Source organism: Typopeltis vanoorti, chromosome 4 (assembly GCF_054136105.1).
Source record: "Typopeltis vanoorti isolate ZY-2024b chromosome 4, IOZ_Tvanoo_1.0, whole genome shotgun sequence".
Classification (NCBI taxonomy): Eukaryota; Metazoa; Arthropoda; class Arachnida; order Uropygi; family Thelyphonidae; genus Typopeltis; species Typopeltis vanoorti.
Window position 1 is genome coordinate 44,431,038 of NC_143552.1, and position 22,282 is coordinate 44,453,319.

Genomic DNA, 22,282 nt, shown 5'->3' on the forward strand with positions numbered 1-22,282 from the left:
ATTTGTATGAGAATTGTGGTGAATGAAGTGGAGGTGAATAGTCTATTACAGAACCTTAATGTGAATGCATCTTTGGGATTGAATGGTATATCAGCACGGGTCTTACATGAAGCAGCTAAAGAACTGTCAGTGTGCTTATCCTTATTGTTTAATCTGAGTCTCGGGTCTGGTTTAGTCCCGAAGGGGTGGAAAGAGGGAAAAATAGTTCCAATGCATAAAGGAGGATCCAAGACTACTGTTGCAAATTACCGACCGATCAGCATATCAGGAGTCGTTGTCAAGGTCTTGGAGAAAGTAGTCAAGGGAAAAATACATGAATGGATTGATGAAAATGAGATACTGTATGGGGGATACCATGGTTTTGTGAAGGGTAGATCATGCCTCAGTAACTTGCTCAGGTTTTATAACACAGTGATGACTGAACTGGATAAGGTAATGGGTTTACAGTTATACTGCTGGACCTGGCTAAGGCCTTTGACAGGATACCACATGGAAGTCTAAACCATAAACTGCAATATATGGGAATGGATATAGGGTTGGTGAGATGGATAGGAGGGTGGTTGATGGAGAGATACCAGAGAGTAGTTTACTCAGGAGTAGAGTCCAAAAGACGGCCTGCGACTAGTGGTGTGCTGCAGGGTTCTGTTCTTGGACTGCTGCTGTTTAATTTGTTCATTAACGATATAGGGAGGGATCTGAGAGGAACGGTTCATTTATTCACTGATGATGCTGAGTTGGGTAGGGCAATAGTGAAGGCAGAAGATGTCAAAATTTTGCAGGAGGATTTGGATAGATTGGAGGTCTGGGCTAAGGAGAATGAATGTCAATTTAATGTGGCAAAATGTAAGGCACTTTGGAGTGAAAAGATTAGCACCAGTATATCACATTGGTGGAACTGCACTCCAGGAGAGTGATGAGGCCAGGGACTTGGGAGTGTTGGTGGATAGGGAGTTGAAGTTTAGGGGCACATCGCAAAATTGGCTAAATCAGTTCATCAAATCACTTGGATGCTGAACAATACGAGCAGAGATAAGCAAGTTATTGTTCCTCTTATCGAGCCTTGATAAGACCCCATCTTGATTACTAGATCTGGTCACCTAGGTTTCTTCTTGACGGGGAGGAGGTGGAGAGGATCCAGAGGTGAGTGACCAAGATAATAGCAGGTCTATGGAATGAACCTTATGAGAACAGGTTGAAGATTTGTGGGTTGCAGAAACTGGTTGATAGGCAGAAAAGGGGAGATATGATTGAGACATTCAAATTGCTGAAGGGTGTTCTATAGGATTAAATCAGAGGATATTTTTGAGAACAGGACTGGTGGTGGGGGGGAGGACTAGGGGACATCCATGGAAGATGGGCGAGAGTGTGGTTAGTAAGGGTGTTAGAGCTGGGTTTTTTTACTTTTAGAGTGGAATAAGCTGCCTGAGTCTGTTGTGGGTGCTATGATAGTGAATGAGTTCAAGGCAAAGTATGATAGACTGTGCGAATGTCAAATAGCTGTGACGGACATGATGTTTAGGGCCTCCCTCGATGAGTCTAAGGACTCCTTGGAGTCGTCCGTAATAATAATAATATAAGCTTCATCTTCACCAATTCTGCTTTCAAATCCTTCACGATTTTTAGCTTTCATTCATTCTCACTATCTTACCATCAGTTACACATGCTTTTTTGCCATCAGTCCTGCTCATTATCTTACCATTAATTGCACTCTGTTTTTCACCATCTGTCTTTCATACTTTCTTAACACTGAGTACCAGTCACAAATATCAAACAGCTACACTCAATCTAAAAACTATACAATAAATATTAAATTAATTAATCTGGAGAGGGAATATCTAATAAAGATGTTGTAGATATCCTGCAGGATGATTTAAATAAATTGGCAGTGTGGGCAAAGGACAATGGTTGTCAATTTAATGTTGTAAAAATGTAAGGTAATGCACTTTGGATTGAAAAGATTACATACTTTGTATCATATTGATGGTGCTGGATTACAAGGATCTGGAGTGATGCCAGATAAAGATTTGAAATATTGCAAATTGCTCATTGCAATATTTTGCCAACAATTTGCAAATTGCAAATTGTTGGTAAAATAGCTCAAAGGATTACTTGGATATTGAATAACACATTGACAAGTAAAGATAGAGAGGTTATTATTAAGGCTATGGTTTGGACGCATGTTAACTACTGTGCATAGATTTAGTCACTTGTGGTAGAGAGGGTTTCAAGACAAATGACCAAGCTGGTTACAGGTCTATGGAATGCTCCCTATGAGAATAGACTGAGGGTGTGTGGGTTGCAGAGTTTAGTTAACAAGCAGAGGAGAGGGGTCATGATAGAAACTTACAAGTTACTAAAAGGATTCTATAAGATTGACACAAAAGAAATTTTTCAAAAGGTCATCCCAGGAAGTTGTGTAAGAGTGTTGTTAGTAAAGGTGTGTGGACTAAGTTTTTGCTTGGAGAGTGGAACAGTCAGAGGCAGCTGTGAGTGCCCCAATGGTGAATAAGTTTAAGGAGAGGTATGACAGGCATTGTGTGCATAATGATTAGGATGGGTCTTCCATGATAAGTCTTTTGACTCCATGGAGATACTCATATAATAATATGTTGCCACAGCCCTTACAATAATGATTTTGATACATTTTGCCACCTGATGGTCAAACTCATAATGAATGACATGATAGTGAGATTTTATAGCAAGAGAGGTTTGGAATATGTGGTTGCTTGGAACGCATTCATGAATGATAAAAGAGAGCTGTATATAAGAGATGGGTTGCATCTGAAAAATGGAACGGTACAAGCAGTTGGAGAGGATGCTGTTAAGCAAGTGAGAATGTTAGGGCAGGGAAATAGCAGGGATAATGGCTTGGGAGATGAGAGGATATATAGTATATGTATTCTGCTATAGCAGAACCGAGTTGAGTCTCAGGAGAGCAATAATAGTTGTGGAAACATTTCCAATGCACTAATTTTTCTTTATACAAATGCCAGAGGTATCAGGAATAATGAAAATTAGTTTGTGGTGTTGATAGATCCAGTCAATCTGAAGATTACTGGTGTAAGTAAAACATGGATGACAGAAGATGACAACCTGACAGAGAGAGAGATAAAGGCTAATTTGTTCAGAAGGGTAGAGAGGATAAAGAGAGCAGTGGAAGGTTACTTATTATAAGTGATGAACTGGACTAACTCAGTAGAGAACTGGGGAAGGGAGGGATGGTACTGATTATTTTAAAAGTGTATGGTGAGAAGTAGAGTTGGGCAGGACAGTATAATTAGAATTATGTTGCTAAAGATTACGAAATACAGATAATGAAGAAAATGATAAGTGGGAAATGTTTAGGCAAATTGGTTTGGCAAGTGCATAACAAAGTGATCGTTATGAGGATTTTAACTCTAGTAATATAAACTGAAAAGAGGGAACAGTATAGAGGAATAAGGGAACTGAATTTTTGAACCTTGTGAGGAAGAATCTTAGGCAGCATGTAGCAGAGGAAACATGAGAATCAAGAGTATTGGATTTGTTCATAGCATTAGAGAAACTGTAATAAATTTAGTTTAATCCTTTATCCAAGTGTGAGCAAACAAAGTTTGTGCCTGAAAGTATCTTCAGACTGGGGTAAGGTGGTACAACACCAGGCAACTCGTTGCAAAGGTGGAGCAAGCTAACATCACTCTTATCTCCCATAATGCAAACACATCTCCTTGCGGATATGTATAATGTTATGCATTAAGGGAAGGGCCACTACCCAGACTAGTTTCGACGGAGATGTCTTTTGCATTATGGAAGATACTGAGATAGGAGTGATGTTAGCTTGCTCCACCTTTGCAACGAGTTGCCCGGTTGTTTCTTTAATGTTGAAAGTTTATTTTTCACTTGGTTAGACTATAATAAATTTAGTTTAATCCTTTATCCAAGTGTGAGCAAACAAACTTTGCGCCTGAAAGCATCTTCAGGACTGGGGTCAGGTAGTGCAACACCGGGAAACTCGTAGCAAAGGTGGACCAAGCTAACATTACTCCTATCTCAGTATCTCCCATAATGCAAAAAACATCTCCTTATGGATATGTATAATGTTATGCATTAAGGGAAGGGCCACTACCCAGACTAGTTTCGACCTTTAATGAGGTCTCTTCAGTGGGATCTGAAGACTAACCACAACATCCTTTGGTCAAAAACTCGCCTCTTACATAGATCCCGTTATAAATTTGAATGTTTATTCAAATAAAGTGTAGATGCTTACTCCATCGTCCTAACCTGAATCGGAATAACTGTGTTTTGATATATCTATATCAAAAATCTGGGAAAGTCTAATCAGGATAACTCATTAATTCATATTCATTTTATGTTATTTAATATTATTAATTAATATCTTTATTTCAATCATTTCTCTGCTTAAAAATATTCCCTTTAATACTTAGTGATATAACATCACACGGCTTGTTCTATTTTTAAATGATCTATTGTTAGTATTCCACCTTGTTTTTTAAAACTGTTGTTCTTGTAGTGCCACTGAAGATGGTCTGATATTTCCAGACCGAAATATTTGGTTAATTAAATATCTTTCTTGTGTTTACTTGCATATATTATTCAGTCTTTATGTCACAAGTATCCTTAAAACATCTAATACCACTGTTGTCAACCCAATTCTGGATCCTTGTTCTAACTAGCCTCTCCAACACTTTAACCACAACAACTGACATAGAGACTGGCCTTTGGTGCTTAAGTTCTGTCACCTCCTTTATGAAGATTTACAATCTTTCCTTCTTTCTACTTCTTTGGAATTTGACCTAATGTAACACTGATATTAAACAAATATCCTAAGGCAGATGTCAACTCCCTGGCACATTCCTTCAAAATGTGTGGTGATATATCATCATGGCTCACAGCCTTATTAACATCAGGTGTACTCAATTCCCACATACTTCTTGCTCACTAACAGTTAATCAGTCTCTCCTCATCCACTGTTCTCAAACTATCTATGATCTCACATTTACAAGGATGTAAGACCTTTATGAATTGCTCATTAAATATCTCAACTATATCCACTTTAGCAGTTGTCCTTATACCATTTTCTCCAATCAATGTCATCCTAATATATTCATTCTTTTTTTTTTTTTTTTTTTTTGCAGGCTATTGAGAGAACTCCCTGGGATTTTTTTGGCTTCATTAGCTAACTCCTGCTCATACTTCACTTTTGCTATCCTTACCAACTAAGTCAGTCTCCTTGTCTGTTCTTTGTAATCTTTATGGAATTGATTATTACCACACCTCTTATGTCATTCATCCATTTCACATCTACCTTATTTAACCTTCTGATCATTGAAATACATTTAGACATTGCTTCTATTAGATAATTCTTAAATATCATTGATCTCCTTTCCACACAACTCCTCCTTCCATGCAGCAGCTGTAAACTGTCTCATGAGTTTCTCATAATCACCAGCCTTGTAGTTCCACATATACCCTTTCCTCACAGAGGTTCTCACACTGCTGGCAACCACCCAGGTGATCACTTCATGATTACTCTCACCTCATTTATAATAACATCCTCTGATGAGATGATCAAATCCAAGGCCCTCAATCCTCATGTACCCTCTGTTGCATACTGCCTGAAGTAGTGATCCCTCAAAAACTTGAGAAATTAATTTTATTTACCTCCAGTTGCTATCTCATCTTCCAAATCTATATTGCCATAATTAAAATAACCTATAATGATAACTATTTGCTTGGCTAATTTGCTTATACATTTCATGGTCACTACCCTCTACATTACCAGGTCTATAGCAACATCCTACTAAATATTTCATTCTATTCATCTCTATCTCATTCTTAACTGCCTCAAAACCACTGCCAGTATTTACCTTTTGCATCTCTACCTTGTATGGACATAACTCTTTCTATATCATCAATAGCACCCCCCCTCCATTATTATCCTTTCTATCTTCACGAAACACATCCATCTACCCTTCCATCTCTATTCCTGTCAGGATGTCATTCTCATCCAACTATGTCTCACTCATTCAAACAATTTTTTGGGTGAATGAACTCATTCAATGCAGCCATTTCAGTTTCCTTGTTTCTGATACTCCTAGCATTCATATACAAACACAACAGCTCATTCCTGGATCTATAACAAGTCTCACTGATATCACTTATTAGATATGATACCTTATCAGTTCTGTGTGTAGTGATGATTATTTTAACTGCACCATACATTAATAATGTATGGTGCAGTTATTTATATATATTTATTTATATACAGATAAATGAATAACTAAAGAATATAAATGAGTATTAAGATATATAAGGTTTTAAATAAAAAAGAACTATGTACTTTTTTTAATATAAGTGCTTTCTTTGAAATAAATTTTTGCATTATATGAGTTTTATTGTTATCATTATTAAGGAAGTCCTCAAGAATTCCACAGGTGTGTGTGTAACTTTATTTCACCAGCATATCAACTCACCTTAACAAATCCTTATTTTTCTCCCGTGTCCAGTTAGCATCTGTGATTCTGACCATGTCTGTGAATTGATTTTTCTTCCTGAAAATTAAAAAAAAAATTAAAAAATGTCTATTCACAGAATTTTGCAGAAAATAATAAGCAACTGACAAATTCCTTATTTTGGAAATTATAATGTATTGTATTTGTGTTGATGTTTTTGATATAGTTGCATTAAAAACTACAGGAATACCTCGATTATTGCGATTCTCGATTCATCGCGGTTTATAATTTGATACTAAAATTCCAATTATTGTGCTCCAAATTTGAATTATCGTGGATGTGAGATGTAGCCCACTACATATGCAACCAGTTTGAGTTGCCACTCTCCAGGTATCGCTCTCTTGTAGTGCTTCATTTTTATCCGACGGCGCCTGCTCACCACTCACCAGTAACTGTCCGCCTTTTCCTGAAGTACATGTGGATATTTATTTCTCTTCTTATTTACCCCTAAAATGAATGCTAAAAGAAACAAGGATGATATCAAGTCTACAGCTATCGAGAAGAAATGTAGAGTGATCATCTTAGAAGATAATTTGCATATGATAAATAAGTATGAAGCAGGCATAACCAAAGCCAAAATTGCAAGAGAGCATGGTCTAAATGAATCAACTTTTTGCCATATTTTAGACCACGCTGCAAACTATAAGCAACTAGGACAAAGTGCATCGACCTCGTCTGGATCCCAAACTACGAGAAACAGAAGCCATCTTATGATTGAAATGGAAATGCTATTGTCAGTGTGGATAGAAGATTGTAACCAAAAGAAAATTCCTCTAAGTCAAATGACTATAAAAACAAAAGCATTGAATTTGTTTGAAACTTTAAAAAGAAAACAATTAGAAAGCGAAAATGATTCAGCATCAGTAGTGGAAGAAACTTTCTCTGCAAGTTCAGGGTGGTTTGATCGGTTCAAAAAGCGATCAAGCATTCATAGTGTTCGTGTACAAGGTGAAATTGCAAGTGCCGATGAAAAAGCAGCAGCTAGTTTTCCTGGTGAATTGCAACAGATCATTGAAGAAGGAAATTATACCGATGATCAGATATTTAATGCTGACGAAACAGGCTTATTATGGAAAAAAATGCCCACTAAAACATTTTTAGCAAAAAATGAAAAATCACAGCCTGGCTACAAGGTTTTGAAGGAACATGTAACACTTTTACTATGTGGCAATGTGTCTGGAGATTACAAGATAAAGCCTTTCTTTATTTATTGTTTACAAAATCCTTGTCCGCTTAGAAGTTTAGGTAAAAATTTTTTCCCTGCTCATTGGAGATTCAATAGAAAAGCTTGGATGACAAAAACTATTTTTGAGGATTGGTTTAAAAACTGTTTTGGTCCTGAAGTTGATAGGTACTGCAAGTCATTAAATCTTGATTTTAAGGAGTCTGGAGATTACAAGATAAAGCCTCTCTATTTATCGTTCACAAAATCCTCGTCCGCTTAGAAGTTTAGATAAAAAATTTTTTCCCTGCTCATTGGAGATTCAATAGAAAAGCTTGGATGACAAAAACTATTTTTGAGGATTGGTTTAAAAACTGTTTTTGTCCTGAAGCTGACAGGTACTGCAAGTCATTAAATCTTGATTTTAAAATCTTGTTGATATTAGATAATGCACCTAGTCATCCAAAAGCACTGAATGATTTGTGCGAAAATGTAAAAGTTATTTATTTACCATCTAATACCACTTTCATCATCCAGCCAATGGATCAAGGTGTAATTGCATCCTTTAAGGCATATTACCTACGAAGAACTTTCACAAGCAATAGAAAAGACCACAAGAGATGAAGCTATGACTTGGACAGAATTCTGGAAGGCATTCAATATCAAAAATTGCATTGAGAATGTCAAGGAAGCATGGAGTGAGGTAATGTCTAGAAACCTGAGAGTGGCATTGCAAAAGATTATTCCTCATTGTGCAAATGATTTTAAAGGATTTGAAAATGAAGTAACCCATGTTATCAATGACATAACTAAGCTTGACTTCGATCTAGGACTAAAAGAAATCGAAAAAGGTGATGTTCAGGGCCTGCTTGAGTCACATGATAAGGAGCTGGATGATGAAGACCTAATTAACCTTGAGAGAGAACATGCTTACGATGCTCAAATCGATGATAATGACGAACAAATTGATGTGGCACCGAAGGAATTTACCCTCAAAGAAATGGACAAAATGTTTAGAACTGCTGAAAATTTTAAAGAAAAAAAATCTTGAACGGTGATCCTAATCTCGAGCGATCAATGAAAGTTCATCAGGAAATTGAAAATTCCATCCGTTGCTACCGAGTTTTATACGAAGAAAAAAGAAAGAAAAAATTCCGCCAGACAACTCTACACCAATTTTTATCCAAGAAAGAATAACTGCATATACTGTATGTATTCCTTATATATATAAATAAAGATTAAAGAATCTTTTTTCTTCTTCTGCAGCTTCTCCCACTTAAGTGGGGTCACTGTTTGTTATGAGTCTCCTCCACACCTTCCTGTCTTGGGCTGTCACCACATCCAAGTTCTTCATCTTCAAGTCCTCTTCTACCAGCTCCTCCATCTCTTCTTTGGCTGCCCACGCTTCCGCCTTCCTTGCACATCCATCTGCATGACCCTTCTTCCCACATATTCATCTTCCCTCCTCATCACATGACCAAACCATCTCAACCTTGCCTCCTGTATTTTCGCTCCTAAGTTCTTAACTTTCACTGTTCCCCTGACATAGTCATTTCTCAGATGATCCTTTCTGGTCACACCGCACATCCACCAAAGCATTCTCATCTCTGCTACTTCCATCCTGCTGATGTTATTTTTCCTCAGGGCCACAGTTTCTATAGCATATGTCATAGCTGGCCTCACTACTGTCCTATAAATTTTGCCTTTCAGATTGATCGGCCCCCTCTTATCGCATAACACTCCAGCCATCTCCCTCCAGTTCCTCCAACCCGCTTGTATCCTGCATCCCACTTCCTTCTCAGCTCCGGCATCTTCTTCCACTGTTAAACCTAAGTATCTAAAGTCTCTCACCTTCCTGATGACATTTCCTTCCAGCTCCAGATCTGTCTCCTGGCCACTGCCACTACGCAACACATATACTCTGGCTTACTTCTGCTCAGTCTTATACCTCTCTCTTCCAGTACTTTTCTCCATGTTTCCAGTTTAGTTTCCGCTTCTTCTCTTGAATCTACACACAGCAAGATGTCATCTGCATACAACATTATCCAAGGTGCATCTTCTCTCACCTCGTCTGTTACCACCTCCATCACAATATTAAACAGAAACGGACTTAATGCTGACCCTTGATGCAAGCCAACTGTTACTTGAAAACTTTCTGTCTGTCCCAAACAGGCCCGAACACTTGTCTTCACATTTCTGTACATTTCCCGCACCAACCTGACATATTTCTCCGGCACCTTCTTCTCCCTCAGACACCTCCAGACTTCTTGCCTTGGCACTCTATCGTATGCTTTCTCCAGATCAATAAATACCAGATGTAGCTCCCTTTGTTTCTCTCGATATTTTTCCATCATCTGTCGTAACCCAAAGATAGCATCTGTTGTTGATCTACCAGGCATGAAGCCAAATTGTTCCTTTGCAATCTCCACCTCCTCCCTCAATCTACCATCAAGAACCCTTTCTAGGATCTTCATTGTGTGGGACATCAACTTTATTCCTCTGTAATTTTTACAGTCTTGTGCATCCCCTTTACCCTTGAAGATGGGAACAAGAGTACTCTCCCTCCATTCCTCGGGTATATTTTCCTGTTGGCAAACTTTCATGAACAGGTCCCACAGCAGGTCAATTCCCTCTTCCCCCAGTGCCTTCCATGCCTCCACTGGAATTCTGTCGGGGCCCACCGCTTTTCCATTCCTCATCCTCTTCATGGCCTCCATCACTTCCATTCTACTGATGTTCTGCACCATCCCCTCAGAAGGCTGCCCATCTCCTCTGTGAGTCCTTGCATTTTCCTCATTCAAAAGTCCCTCAAAGTATATTTTCCATCTGTTTCTTATGTCCACATCCCTCCATAATACTCTTCCTTCAGCATCTTTGATCTGCCTCACATGTAAGATGTCCTTAGCTGCTTTATTTCTACATTTCGCTAGTTGGTAAATTTTTCTCTGTCCTTCCTTTGTTTCTAATTGATCATACAGATCTTGATATGCCATGGCCTTCGCCTGTGCCACAACTCTCTTGGCTTCTTGCTTTCTCTCTTTGTACACCTCTCTGTCCTCTTCCACTCTTGACTCATCCCACTTCTGCTTTGCCTTCCTCTTAGCTGTCACTGCCACTTGTACATCATTATTCCACCACCAACCCTCCTTCTGCTCTCTAATCTTTCCAGATGTCTCACCAAGCACCTCGATTGCACAGCTCAGGATTACTTTTGAATTATGTTTCCACCAATCTTGTACACTTTCCAGTCCATCCGAAATCCTCTCTAACACTCTCTCCCTAAAACGATTCCCCACACTCTCCTCTTTTAAGTGAAACCACTTAATTGTCTTCATCCCATGGCAACCAGAAGTTCTTATCTTCGATCTTATTTTAAAGTCTGCGCACAGCAGTCGGTGTTGTTGTGCTACTTGATCTGTTGGAATTACTTTACAATTTGTCACAACCTTAAGATGTTTTCTTCTAGTCAAAATGTAGTCAATTTGTGAGCTGTTGTTACCACTTCTAAATGTTCTTCCCTCTTGAAGAAAAACGAGTTCACAATTGCCAGATCAAACGCTACTGCAAAGTCCACAACCCTCTCTCCTTCCTGGTTCATCATTCCCACTAAAAGAATAATCTTATTTTTCTAAATGAACCTTCATTTTTTATTTAACACGTTTAACACATTTCTTTTTTTACTTCATATATAAAATTTAATTAATAGATTTGAAAAATCCTTGGCAACGATCGCCCATTTTACACGCATTATTTATCCCGTTTATCGGGGATTCGATTATTGTGGTATTTTTCGTGGTACAATGACTGCAATAATCGAGGTATTCCTGTATATCAAAACATGTCAGTATTATTCTGTATAAAAAAGTAAATTATTATTTGGATTTTTACTTTTGGGTTAATTATTTTTATTAATAGCTAAGTACTTTCATAAAGTCTGTGAACTTATTCTAGGAGGTGATCCGCAATCCACAGAGCACTTATTATATCCATTCATTGAAGCAGTGCACAACTTCCACCAGTAGTGATAAATTATTGCTAATTGAGTGAAATGTTGACACTGTATTATTTAGAGACAGTGCAATAATAATACATTCTACCAGACAATGATGCCACACCTGTTAAGTTTAACAGTGTAGCGTTTTCCTTATATATGAATAATCAGTAAATAGAAGCATGAATGAATTATCCTGACAGTAGTCAGGATAATTCATTCATGTTTCTGTTATGGACATAGAAGTATCCATAAATTCTGTTAGTGAACCTGGTATGGACATAGAAGTGTCCATACCAGGTTCACTAACAGAACAGTATTGATCAGCATGAAAAGAAGGTTAGTGTATATAAACATCCTAAGATAAAGTGATTTCTTGATAAAGTGTTGCAGTTTAGATTTAGTTTATTGTGCTGAACTTTAGACTAAACAAATTTTCATTCCAGAGTTTTATAACCATCATCATACCCTTCAGGGGTATAGAACAATAGGACTACACAATAAGTTAACATTATTACTAACTTCCTGTCAACAATTTTCCTCAAGATTAGTCTTTTATCTGTCAGAGATCCATTTTCAGATCTTATATTTTGGTCTTCTGAGGCACTTATTACTGCTTCAATCCACCAAGATCTTGTCCCCCCTCCCCGCCTCCTTTGAATCTTTTTCCTGTCATGAAATAACTATTTTTCTAACATTTCCTTTCCTATTCTGCTTAGTGACCACATCTCCTTAGCTTAGCACTGCACCTGATATCTGTGATCTCTAGTCTTTGATTAACTGTTTTATTTCTAACCCAGCTCTCAGATCCATAAATTAAAATTAGTTTGAAAACCGTCCTGTTTGTCTACAACTAGTTTAGTGTTCAGCCTAATTCTTCTCTTATTCCATATAAATTTATTCAGCTGCCTACCCACCATATCAGCTTTGCTTATTCAGTTGTCTATTTCCATATTTAATTTCTACATTTTTCTGTCTTTTTATTGCTGAGTTTCATGCTAAATTTGTACTTCTTATCATACCAGCAATGCAATGTGCAAAGACTGCACATTGCATTGCTTGTGTGATAAGAAGTACATTGACAAGTAGGAATAAGGAGGTGGTTGTACCACTGTATAAAGCAGTCAGACCTCTTGAGCTGCTGTGTTCAGATTTATTATTATTATTATGATCCCTCCAGGGAGTCCAGACTCATCGAGGAAGGGCACCTGCTCTACAGCTCTCTGTCTCCATCACTCAATCCATCAACTACAATGAACCACAACTACCATCATCTACACCAACGTCACCTATCACTATTAGTATTATCACAGACAATCACAAACATCCATGCCCACAGTGGGATTCAAACCCACAGCCTTTTGACTGGAGAGCAGATACGCTAACTGCTTAGCCAATCAGGCTGGCATTTGGTCACTTAATTTCCATTGTCATGTGGATATCAAGTGTAATGCTGCTTTCCATTATAATGTGATGAATACAGAAGATGAGTAAGAGAAAAGATAGTGTACACCCTTGTTTAACACCTGATTTTACATTAAACCATCTTCCTGTACATCCTTCGATTCTAATTGCTGATTTATAACTTAGCACAAGATTGGAGTATGCAAATAAAGCTGTACAACATGTAAAAGAGAGGCAAATATGCAAATGTATATTTGCATATTTAGGTATAAAAAGGTATGCAAATAAAGCTGTACAACATGTAGAAGAGAGGCAATTATTACGGGCATTAGAAATGAAAGAATCAGAGGTATATCAGGTGTGGATTGGGTTAAATAGCAGAGGATAGAAGTGGGTAATAGATTTAAGGATAGAAGTGGGTAATAGGTTAGATAGAACTGGAGACTGGCTCTCCAAATGATAGCAACAAGTTGTGTATGATGGAGTAATGTCTCAAAAAAAAAAAAAGGTGACTAGAAATCTTTTCTTGTGAGCCTGTTGTTTAACCTATGTGTTAATGATATTTCATAGGATTGATAGGAATCTTCAGTTCTTTGCTAATGATGCAAAGTTGGGTAGAATTTCAAGGAGCATTGCAAACATTAATTCTCTTCAGGAAGATTTAAATAAACTTTCAGCTTGGACAAATGAGTGGAGCTGTAGTTTTAATATTTAATAATTTAATATAATATATTAATATATAATTAATAAAAATAATATAAATATATTAATATAAATATAATAATATAATATATTAAAATATAATAATAATTTAATATAATATATTAATATATAATTAATAAAAATAATATAAATAAATAAATATAAATATAATAATAATTTAATAATGAGGAGTAAGTGAGCAAAAGAGTTAGTAGTGATAACAGGAATAAATGACTTGACTGGGAACAAGGAATATGTAAGATTGGATATCAGGAGGTTGTTGAGAAGGATAAGAAATAATAGTGTGATAGGAAAGGTAGTCAAGTGTGCTGCCCAGGTATGACAGGTGATAAACTGAGGTGGAGAGCAAAGAATGTGAATGATATGTTAGTGGAAATGTGCGAAGAGAAAGGAGTGTAGTTTGTTAATGTATGGAATGAATTTGAAGGACAAATTGATTTGTATAAAAGTGATGGACTGTATTTGAATGGTTTTGGTGTGAGTCATTTGAAGAGAATGTTGCTGGAAGGTAACGAAATGAGTGCAGAGAATGAATCTAATCAAGTAAGAAGCAATCTGAAAGAGTGGGAGAGTAAGGAAGGAGATATTGAAGTGGTGGTTATGAATGAAGAAGTGGGTAGCTTAAGTAAAGAGAACGAGAGAACAAGTGTGCGAGACAAAAAGGGAATATAATAAATTTATTTTAATCCTTTATCCAAGTGTGAGCAAACAAAGTTTGCGCCTAAAAGTATCTTCAGGACTGGGGGTCAGGTAGTGCAACACCGGGCAACTCGTAGCAAAGGTGGACCAAGCTAACATCACTCCTATCTCAGTATCTCCCATAATGCAAAACACATCTCTTTGCGGATATGTATAATGTTATGCATTAAGGGAAGGGCCATTACCCAGACTAGTTTCAACCTTTATTGAGGTCCCACCGAAGAGACTTCAATAAAGGTCGAAGCTAGTCTGGGTAGTGGCCCTTCCTTTAATGCATAACATTATACATATCCGCAAGGAGATGTGTTTTGCATTATGGGAGATACTGAGATAGGAGTGATGTTAGCTTGGTCCACCTTTGCTACGAGTTGCCCGGTGTTGCACTACCTGAACCCCAGTCCTCAAGATACTTTCAGGCGCAAACTTTGTTTGCTGACACTTGGATAAAGGATTAAACTAAATTTATTATAGTCTAACCAAGTGAAAAATAAACTTTCAACAAAAAGGGAAATGGGGTCATCTATACTGAGCCTCCCCATTTCCCTGTGTGAAGAAATTCTAAGAATGAATAAAGAGAAAAAGAAATGTCTAGAGTTAAGTATTGTTATTTCTTGTGTATATATGTATACGTGTCATGCCTTATTGGCTTTTATAAATCTTATCTATAGTTCTTTAGTCTTAGTTAGAGCCGAATTTTGTCATATACCGTTCTTTCTGACGGATCACGTGTGTTATTCTTGTAGACAAAGAGAATGCCCTGGGCAAGAGCCAAATTCTTCTATTGTTGCAGTTCTGGAGTTAGTTCCTTTTCGGAAGTAAGAAAAATTTATTTGTTAATACAGCTGCGCCATCTTGATTCCTATAGAAAAAGATATTCCTGTCAGAGAGTTAACACGCAGTTAATAACACGGCTTTAGAATCTATTATTTTATACACTGTCTATTAGTTTATTCTTTAATCAGCAGTCATAACCAAATCTCCTTCCCCCCCCGCACTTGAATTTACACAAGTTCTAATTTTAGCAAGCGGTACATTGGCGTGAGAAATTAGGCAAGTTTCTTAGGTATACAAAGAAAACATTTATTTTACACTAAGGTATTGTACACAGAGATCAAAACTTTGCTTTTGACATATAATGACTTGTTCATGAAAGCAAATCTCAAAAGTTCTCAGACAATCGATCTCATTATAACTAAATATTTTGAAAGTTTATTTTTCACTTGGTTAGAGTATAATAAAATTAGTTTAATCCTTTATCCAAGTGTGAGCAAACAAAGTTTGCGCCTGAAAGTGTCTTCAGGACTGGGGTAAGGTGGTACAACACCAGGAAAACTCGTTGCAAAGGTGGAGCAAGTTACCAACATTCTTCTCCTATAATGCAAAACACATCTCCTTGCAGATATGTCTAATGTTATGCATTAAGGGAAGGGCCACTACCCAGACTAGTTTCAACCTTTATTGAGGTCTCTTCAGTGGGAGCCAGGTCCAAGTGGAGATACCAGGCAAAAGCATTAGCAGGTCATCTCTACCTATAGGAGTTGCCAAATGGTGTGCCACCCTTTTTTTAATAAATTACTCTGGATTTAGAGAAAGATGTTGAAAGTTTATTTTTCACTTGGTTAGAGTATAATAAAATTAGTTTAATCCTTTATCCAAGTGTGAGCAAACAAAGTTTGCGCCTGAAAGTATCTTCAGGACTGGGGTAAGGTAGTACAACACCAGGACAACTCGTTGCAAAGGTGGAGCAAGCTACCAACATTTCTATCTCAGTATCTCCTATAATGCAAAACACATCTCCTTGCGGATATGTCTAATGTTATGCATTAAGGGAAGGGCCATTACCCAGACTAGTTTCGACCTTTATTGAGGTCTCTTCCCTTAATGCATAACATTAGACATATCTGCAAGGAGATGTGTTTTGCATTATAGGAGATACTGAGATAGGAATGTTGGTAGCTTGCTCCACCTTTGCAACGAGTTTCCCTGGTGTTGTACCACCTTACCCCAGTCCTGAAGATACTTTCAGGCACAAACTTTGTTTGCTCACACTTGGATTAAACTAATTTTATTATACTCTAACCAAGTGAAAAATAAACTTTCAACATCTTTCTCTAAATCCAGAGTAATTTATTAAAAAAAGGGTGGCACACCATTTGGCAACTCCTATAGGTAGAGATGACCTGCTAATGCTTTTGCCTGGTATCTCCACTTGGGCCTGGCTACCACTGAAGAGATCTCAATATCGACATCGACAGAACGCAGCGAATTCCAGCGACAGTTCCGAAGGACCCCCGAGAAAGCTCCGGCCAAAGGTGGACGTTTACCTCTCAAGAAGATCCAGTTTCAATGGCCCGAAAAGAGAGCTCCATGCTCAGATTCCACAGTAGTACTCCAGCTTTGGTAAGACCTTTTTTCTTATTATTGCCTGTTTTATCGGTCTATTCTGGTATCGCTTTGTTTGCAGCGAGGAACGCCCAACGTTCCTCGATTTTTCCCTCCCTTACATCCCCTTTCTACAGCCAGTAGTCAGGAAGTTCTGTAACCATGTCGCATTTTTTGCCTAGAACTAGGACGCTCGGTATCGAGCTCACAAAACCCGTATATCAGTGGGCGTTAGCGAGAGCTCTAATCGAAACAGTAGGGGCTGAAAATATATACGGTTTTATACCTTACGGAAACAATAGATTCCAAATAGTGGTCAAAAACGAACAAACAAAAAAGAAATTATTAGAGGGTTTCATTTGTTGTGGACAAACTATCAGACCGTTTCTAATAGGGAGCCTACGCAAAATGCTAAAAATAACCAGGTTTCCACTAGAATACCTAGAGAACGAACCTGAAGTCAAGAAATTCTTTAGTCAATGGGGGGAAATTCTCGAGATTAAAGCAATTGAGCATGCAGACTATAAAGGATGGAAAACAGGAGACGTCGAAATCCAGATTGTAATGAAAAAAGAAGTCCCCAACTTCGTTTTTTCCGAAGTTGGGGACTTGCTGCAGTTTACGCCCCGAACAATCCATACCACAGATTTGGTCTCTTCTCTGCCCTTGAAAACTATCTCCTGGGAGCAGAACACCTAATAGTTGCAGGAGACTGGAACTGTGTGGAAGACACACGTCTAGACAAAATCGGTGGGAATCCAAACACTGGAACTGGCGGCATTGCCGCTTTAAAACGATGCTGTATTAATTTTGATCTCGTCGATATCTGGAGGCGGAATAACCACTCCAAAATAGAAACTACGTGGTGCCGCGGCCAGATAGCGACAAGACTAGACAGGGTGTACGTGTCCCAAAACTTGGAACAATATGTTCAGAGGATACGTCACACCGCAGTGCACAACATGACAACTGACCACAAAATGGTCATACTCAAAATCACGCTCCCGGAGGTTATGGAAACAGCCAGAGGGCCTTGGAGGCTTCCTCCCACCTTTCCCAGTCTTTTTAGCGACCAGCTACAGAACCTCTGTGACAGATGGACAAATACCAACTGGGACTGGGAAAACTGGCTGAGCTTCAAGTGGCAGGCTAGGGAACTGTTCCAAAAATGCGGGCGCGAAAGGGCCTACCAACAACGCAAACGGCTGAGGGATCTCTACAGGGAACTCGGCTGGTACCGGACAAACGAACGGAGCGGAGTTCCCTGCGGACATCTTATCAGGCAAGTAGAAATAGAGCTGCAGCAAGAGCGGCAGAGTAGAGTCGAGGACCTCGATTTTCGAACGAGACTCTATCTCAGAAATTTGGAAACACCTTCTGCCGCATTCTACAACCAACAACGGGTGGCGGCTAATGACGAGAAAACGATTTACCAGATCGAAGAGAAGGGCCAGATTCTACACTCATCCCACGAAATACTCCGTCACTTTCATCAGCAGTATATCGGCATCTCTGATCAGCAGCGCACAGATGACTTCAGTGAGTGGGACGCAACACGTTTTCCCGATCATCTCAGTGCCCTGCATGACAGGCCGATAACTGCAGCTGAAATAAAGGCTACGTGCAAAACGATGAAAACAAAGAAGACCCCAGGGCCAGACGGACTGGGGATAGAATTCTATAGATCTATCTGGGAATTTGCAGTGGCAGCATTAATAAACATCTTTAACGAATTCCTCACTTCGGGAACCATCCCCGAGGAATTCGTTAAGAGCTATACCATATTTATCCCCAAGAAAGACCGAGATCGGACTTTGTCGAATAACTGGCGTCCAATCTCCTTAACCAATTTAGACTATAAGATCTTTGCAAAAATTATCTGCACACGCCTTAAGGGTGGTATCGAAAATATAATAACAAGCTCACAGGTCTACGGGATCCCCGGTAGATCTATGGAACTCAATCTCTTCTTGTTAAGAGACTTGATCAGACTGGCTAAGGAAAAAAAATACCCCATGGCACTTCTCTCCACCGACCTGGAGAAAGCGTTTGACAGCGTCAACCACAGGTACTTGCAGAACATCCTACCAAAAACAGGCGTGGGCCCGAGACTTCGGCGTACAATTAAAAACATGTACGCAGAAGCCACGACCCAACTATCTATTAATGGGTTTCTGACAGAACCAATCCGCATAAAGAGAGGGGTTAGGCAAGGCTGCCCGCTAAGCCCCCTCCTCTTCTCCCTAGTATTAGAACCCCTAATCAAAAGAATTGATAACACCCCCCGCAATTAACGGTATTCCACTGCCCTCAAGGCTCCAGACAATGCAAAATAGTGGCATATGCGGACGATGTAGTGGCTACACTCAGAGACTCTGAGTCCATCTATATCTATCTGCACACGCTGCAAAAATCGTTGATATCTCCTCTTTGTTTACCAATATTCCCTTAACTGACACCTTATCTCTCTCTCTCTCTCTCTCTTAGAAAACGTTTTTCCTTCTGACATCTTAGATCTCTTTTCCTTTGCCATTAACTCTGGGTATTTTACTTGGAAGAACAAAATCTATAAGCAGATAGAGGGAACTGCCATGGGTCCCCCCCCCCTGCCAATTTCTATATGGAAGATTTCGAAAAACGAGCCATAGACTCAGCCCCACTCAAACCTTCTATCTGGCTAAGATATGTAGATGATGTGTTCTGTATTTGGCCTCATGGCCCAGACACGTTAGACTCCTTCCTCAGTCATCTCAATAGCCTACATCCAAGAATCCAGTTTACTATGGAAAAGGAAAAGAACAATTGTTTACCCTTCCTAGACACCTTAGTCACGCCTGCCTAATGATACACTTGCCTTCACTGTATACAGAAAACCCACACACACAGGCAGATACGTTCACAAACTCTCCCACCACTACCCCTCTCAACAATATGGCATTATTAAAACTCTTACCAAGAGAGCCCACAATCTTTGTTCCAGTGGAACCGCCCTCACTACTGAGCTTAACCACATACACAACACTTTCCTCTCCAATGGTTACAGCGATCACAGTATCAAAAAAATAATCAGTTCCTCCCCCATTCCCCGTCCTTCTCATCAACAAGAATTTAAAAATGCCATCACCATACCCTACATCCGTGGCACATCTGAAAAAATAGCCAAGATTCTAAAAAAGTACAACCTACACACAGCATATAAGCCCCACTGCAAACTTGCTATCCTTATCCGTTCTACGAAACATCAGCTCCCTCCTCTCTCTCTCTCTGCCTGGAGTTTACAAAGTACCCTGTTCCTGTAAGCTGGTGTACTTTGGACAGACAGGCAGATCAGCATCCATCCACCTAGAAGAACACAAGTCTTACATCTGTAAACACAACTATGGTCATTCAAGCTTGGCTGACCATGTCTTGGACACCACCCACAGGGTATCATGGAAGAAAACCACCATGCTCCATCACAGAAAATTCAAGAAAGAGAGACTATTCTTAGAAGCCGCAGCAGCAGCTCTTAGAAATCAACCAAATCTTAATAAATACGGTTGCATCAAGCTTCCGAAGATTTGGGAAATACTCATCACCAGAGATCCCACCTTACATTCCAGGCCACCTACAACTGCCCTTAGATGGTGCTCCACCTAGATAGGACTTTAGTGTCACCCACGTGGTTGGGCTTAGTATTGTATGGTATTTGTGTTCATGTTACATTAGTTATTTTTGTAATCCCCGTAGATGTCCTAGTGACTAGGACGAAATATAGGAAGTATTAAATTCTTTTTTAATCCTTCTGAGTGTTGTAAAAAATCCATTAAGCCTCCAACATTATAAATACATATGAATAAGAAAAAGTTAATTATTATATGCTGCTTTCCAAGCTTTCATGAAGATAGAAAGGGTAAAAAGGGAAGGGGAGTGCTATTGGTGATAGAGAAAGACTTATGTCCATACAAGGTAGAGATGCAAGAGGGAATAGTGACAGTGGTTTTGAGCCAGTATGGCGTGAGATAGAAGTGAATAGAATGAAATACTTAGTTGTATGTTGCTACAGATCTGATAATGTGGATGATAGGGACCATGAAATGTATAGTCAAATTAGCCAAGCAAATACGAAAAGGGTGATCGTTATGGGTGATTCGAATTATGCCAATATAGACTGGGATGATGAGATAGCAAATGGAAGTAAAGAAAATTTGTTTCTCGAGTTTTGGAGGGACAACTACTTCAGGCAGTATGTGACAGAGGACACATGAGGATTGAGGGCCTTGAATTTGATCATCTCATCAGAGGATGTTATTATAAATGAGGTATCAAACCACCCTAAAGCTGGTGAGCATGATCATGAAGTGATCATCTGGGTGGTTGTCAGCAGAGTGAAGACCTCTGTGAGGAAAGGGTATATGTGGAACTATGAGACTGCTGATTACGAGAAGCCCAGGAGACAGCTTGCAGGTGTAGCTTGGAATGAGGAGTTGGCTGGAGAGGAGATCAATGCTGCTTGGATGATATTCAAGAAACCCAGTCATGCTGAGTGAAAACTTGGCGTGCCAGTCCCAAGCCCGGATAAATGGAGATGGTCGAGCACAGGGCTAGCAACCCAGTCTCAGAAAAAAAAAAATTGCTATGCAAACTGAAACCTTCCAAAATGTGATACCAGATGAAGAAAATAGAATACGAACTGCCACAAACATGAGGCACCTCTATGAAAGCCCTTCTGGGAAAGCAGAGGTGCAAAAGAAAGTGACTGACAGACACCTTATCAAAACACAAACTAAGCCTGGGATGTTGAAATGTTAGAACCATGTTTGAAACTGGGAAAACATACCAAGTATCGAGAGTTCTAGAAAAATACAGATTAGAAATAATGGGATTAAGTGAAACTAGTTGGATAGGAACTGGAAAAATCAAATTAAACTCTGGTCACTACTTAATCTACTCTGGGAACCAAAATACAAGTGACCACACAAAGAGAGTTGCACTAATGATGACAAAGAAAGCTCACGGTGTATTAATGGAGTGGAACCCAATATCGGAAAAAATACTAAATGCTATATATAAAGTTGGCAAGCACAACATTACAATAACTGCTATATATGCACTAACAAACGACGTGATCCAGGAAGAAAATAATTTCTATGTAGGTTGATGTAATAAAAAAAAAAAATTAGCTAATGCCTCTGATTCTCTTATAGTTAGTACGCAAGACCTTTTAACCCTATCTACTTTTTGAAGACTGAGTGGGGATCTCCAAGTTCAATCTGCACTGGAAGCCAATCAGAAATAGCTGGCCCATCATTATCACTAATTATAAGGGACAACTGATGAAGAGACAGGCAATCAAGTGCTGCCATCTCTTGGTATCCTAACAGGATATGCTTTTGTGTGAAATAATGTGGGTTCTACAGTCCATTTTCT

At 38.8% G+C, this 22,282-nt stretch overlaps 1 protein-coding gene across 1 annotated transcript in view; it reads right to left on the bottom strand.

The window, feature by feature from the left end:
• LOC150107269 (cGMP-specific 3',5'-cyclic phosphodiesterase-like) overlaps positions 1–22,282 on the bottom strand; it is a 453,449-nt gene that overhangs the window by 76,286 nt on the left and 354,881 nt on the right. Inside the window, exon 17 of the mRNA XM_090391769.1 lies at positions 6,474–6,551. Within this exon, the coding sequence (XP_090247895.1) occupies positions 6,474–6,551 (78 nt within the window). The remainder of the gene's footprint in view (positions 1–6,473; positions 6,552–22,282) is intronic.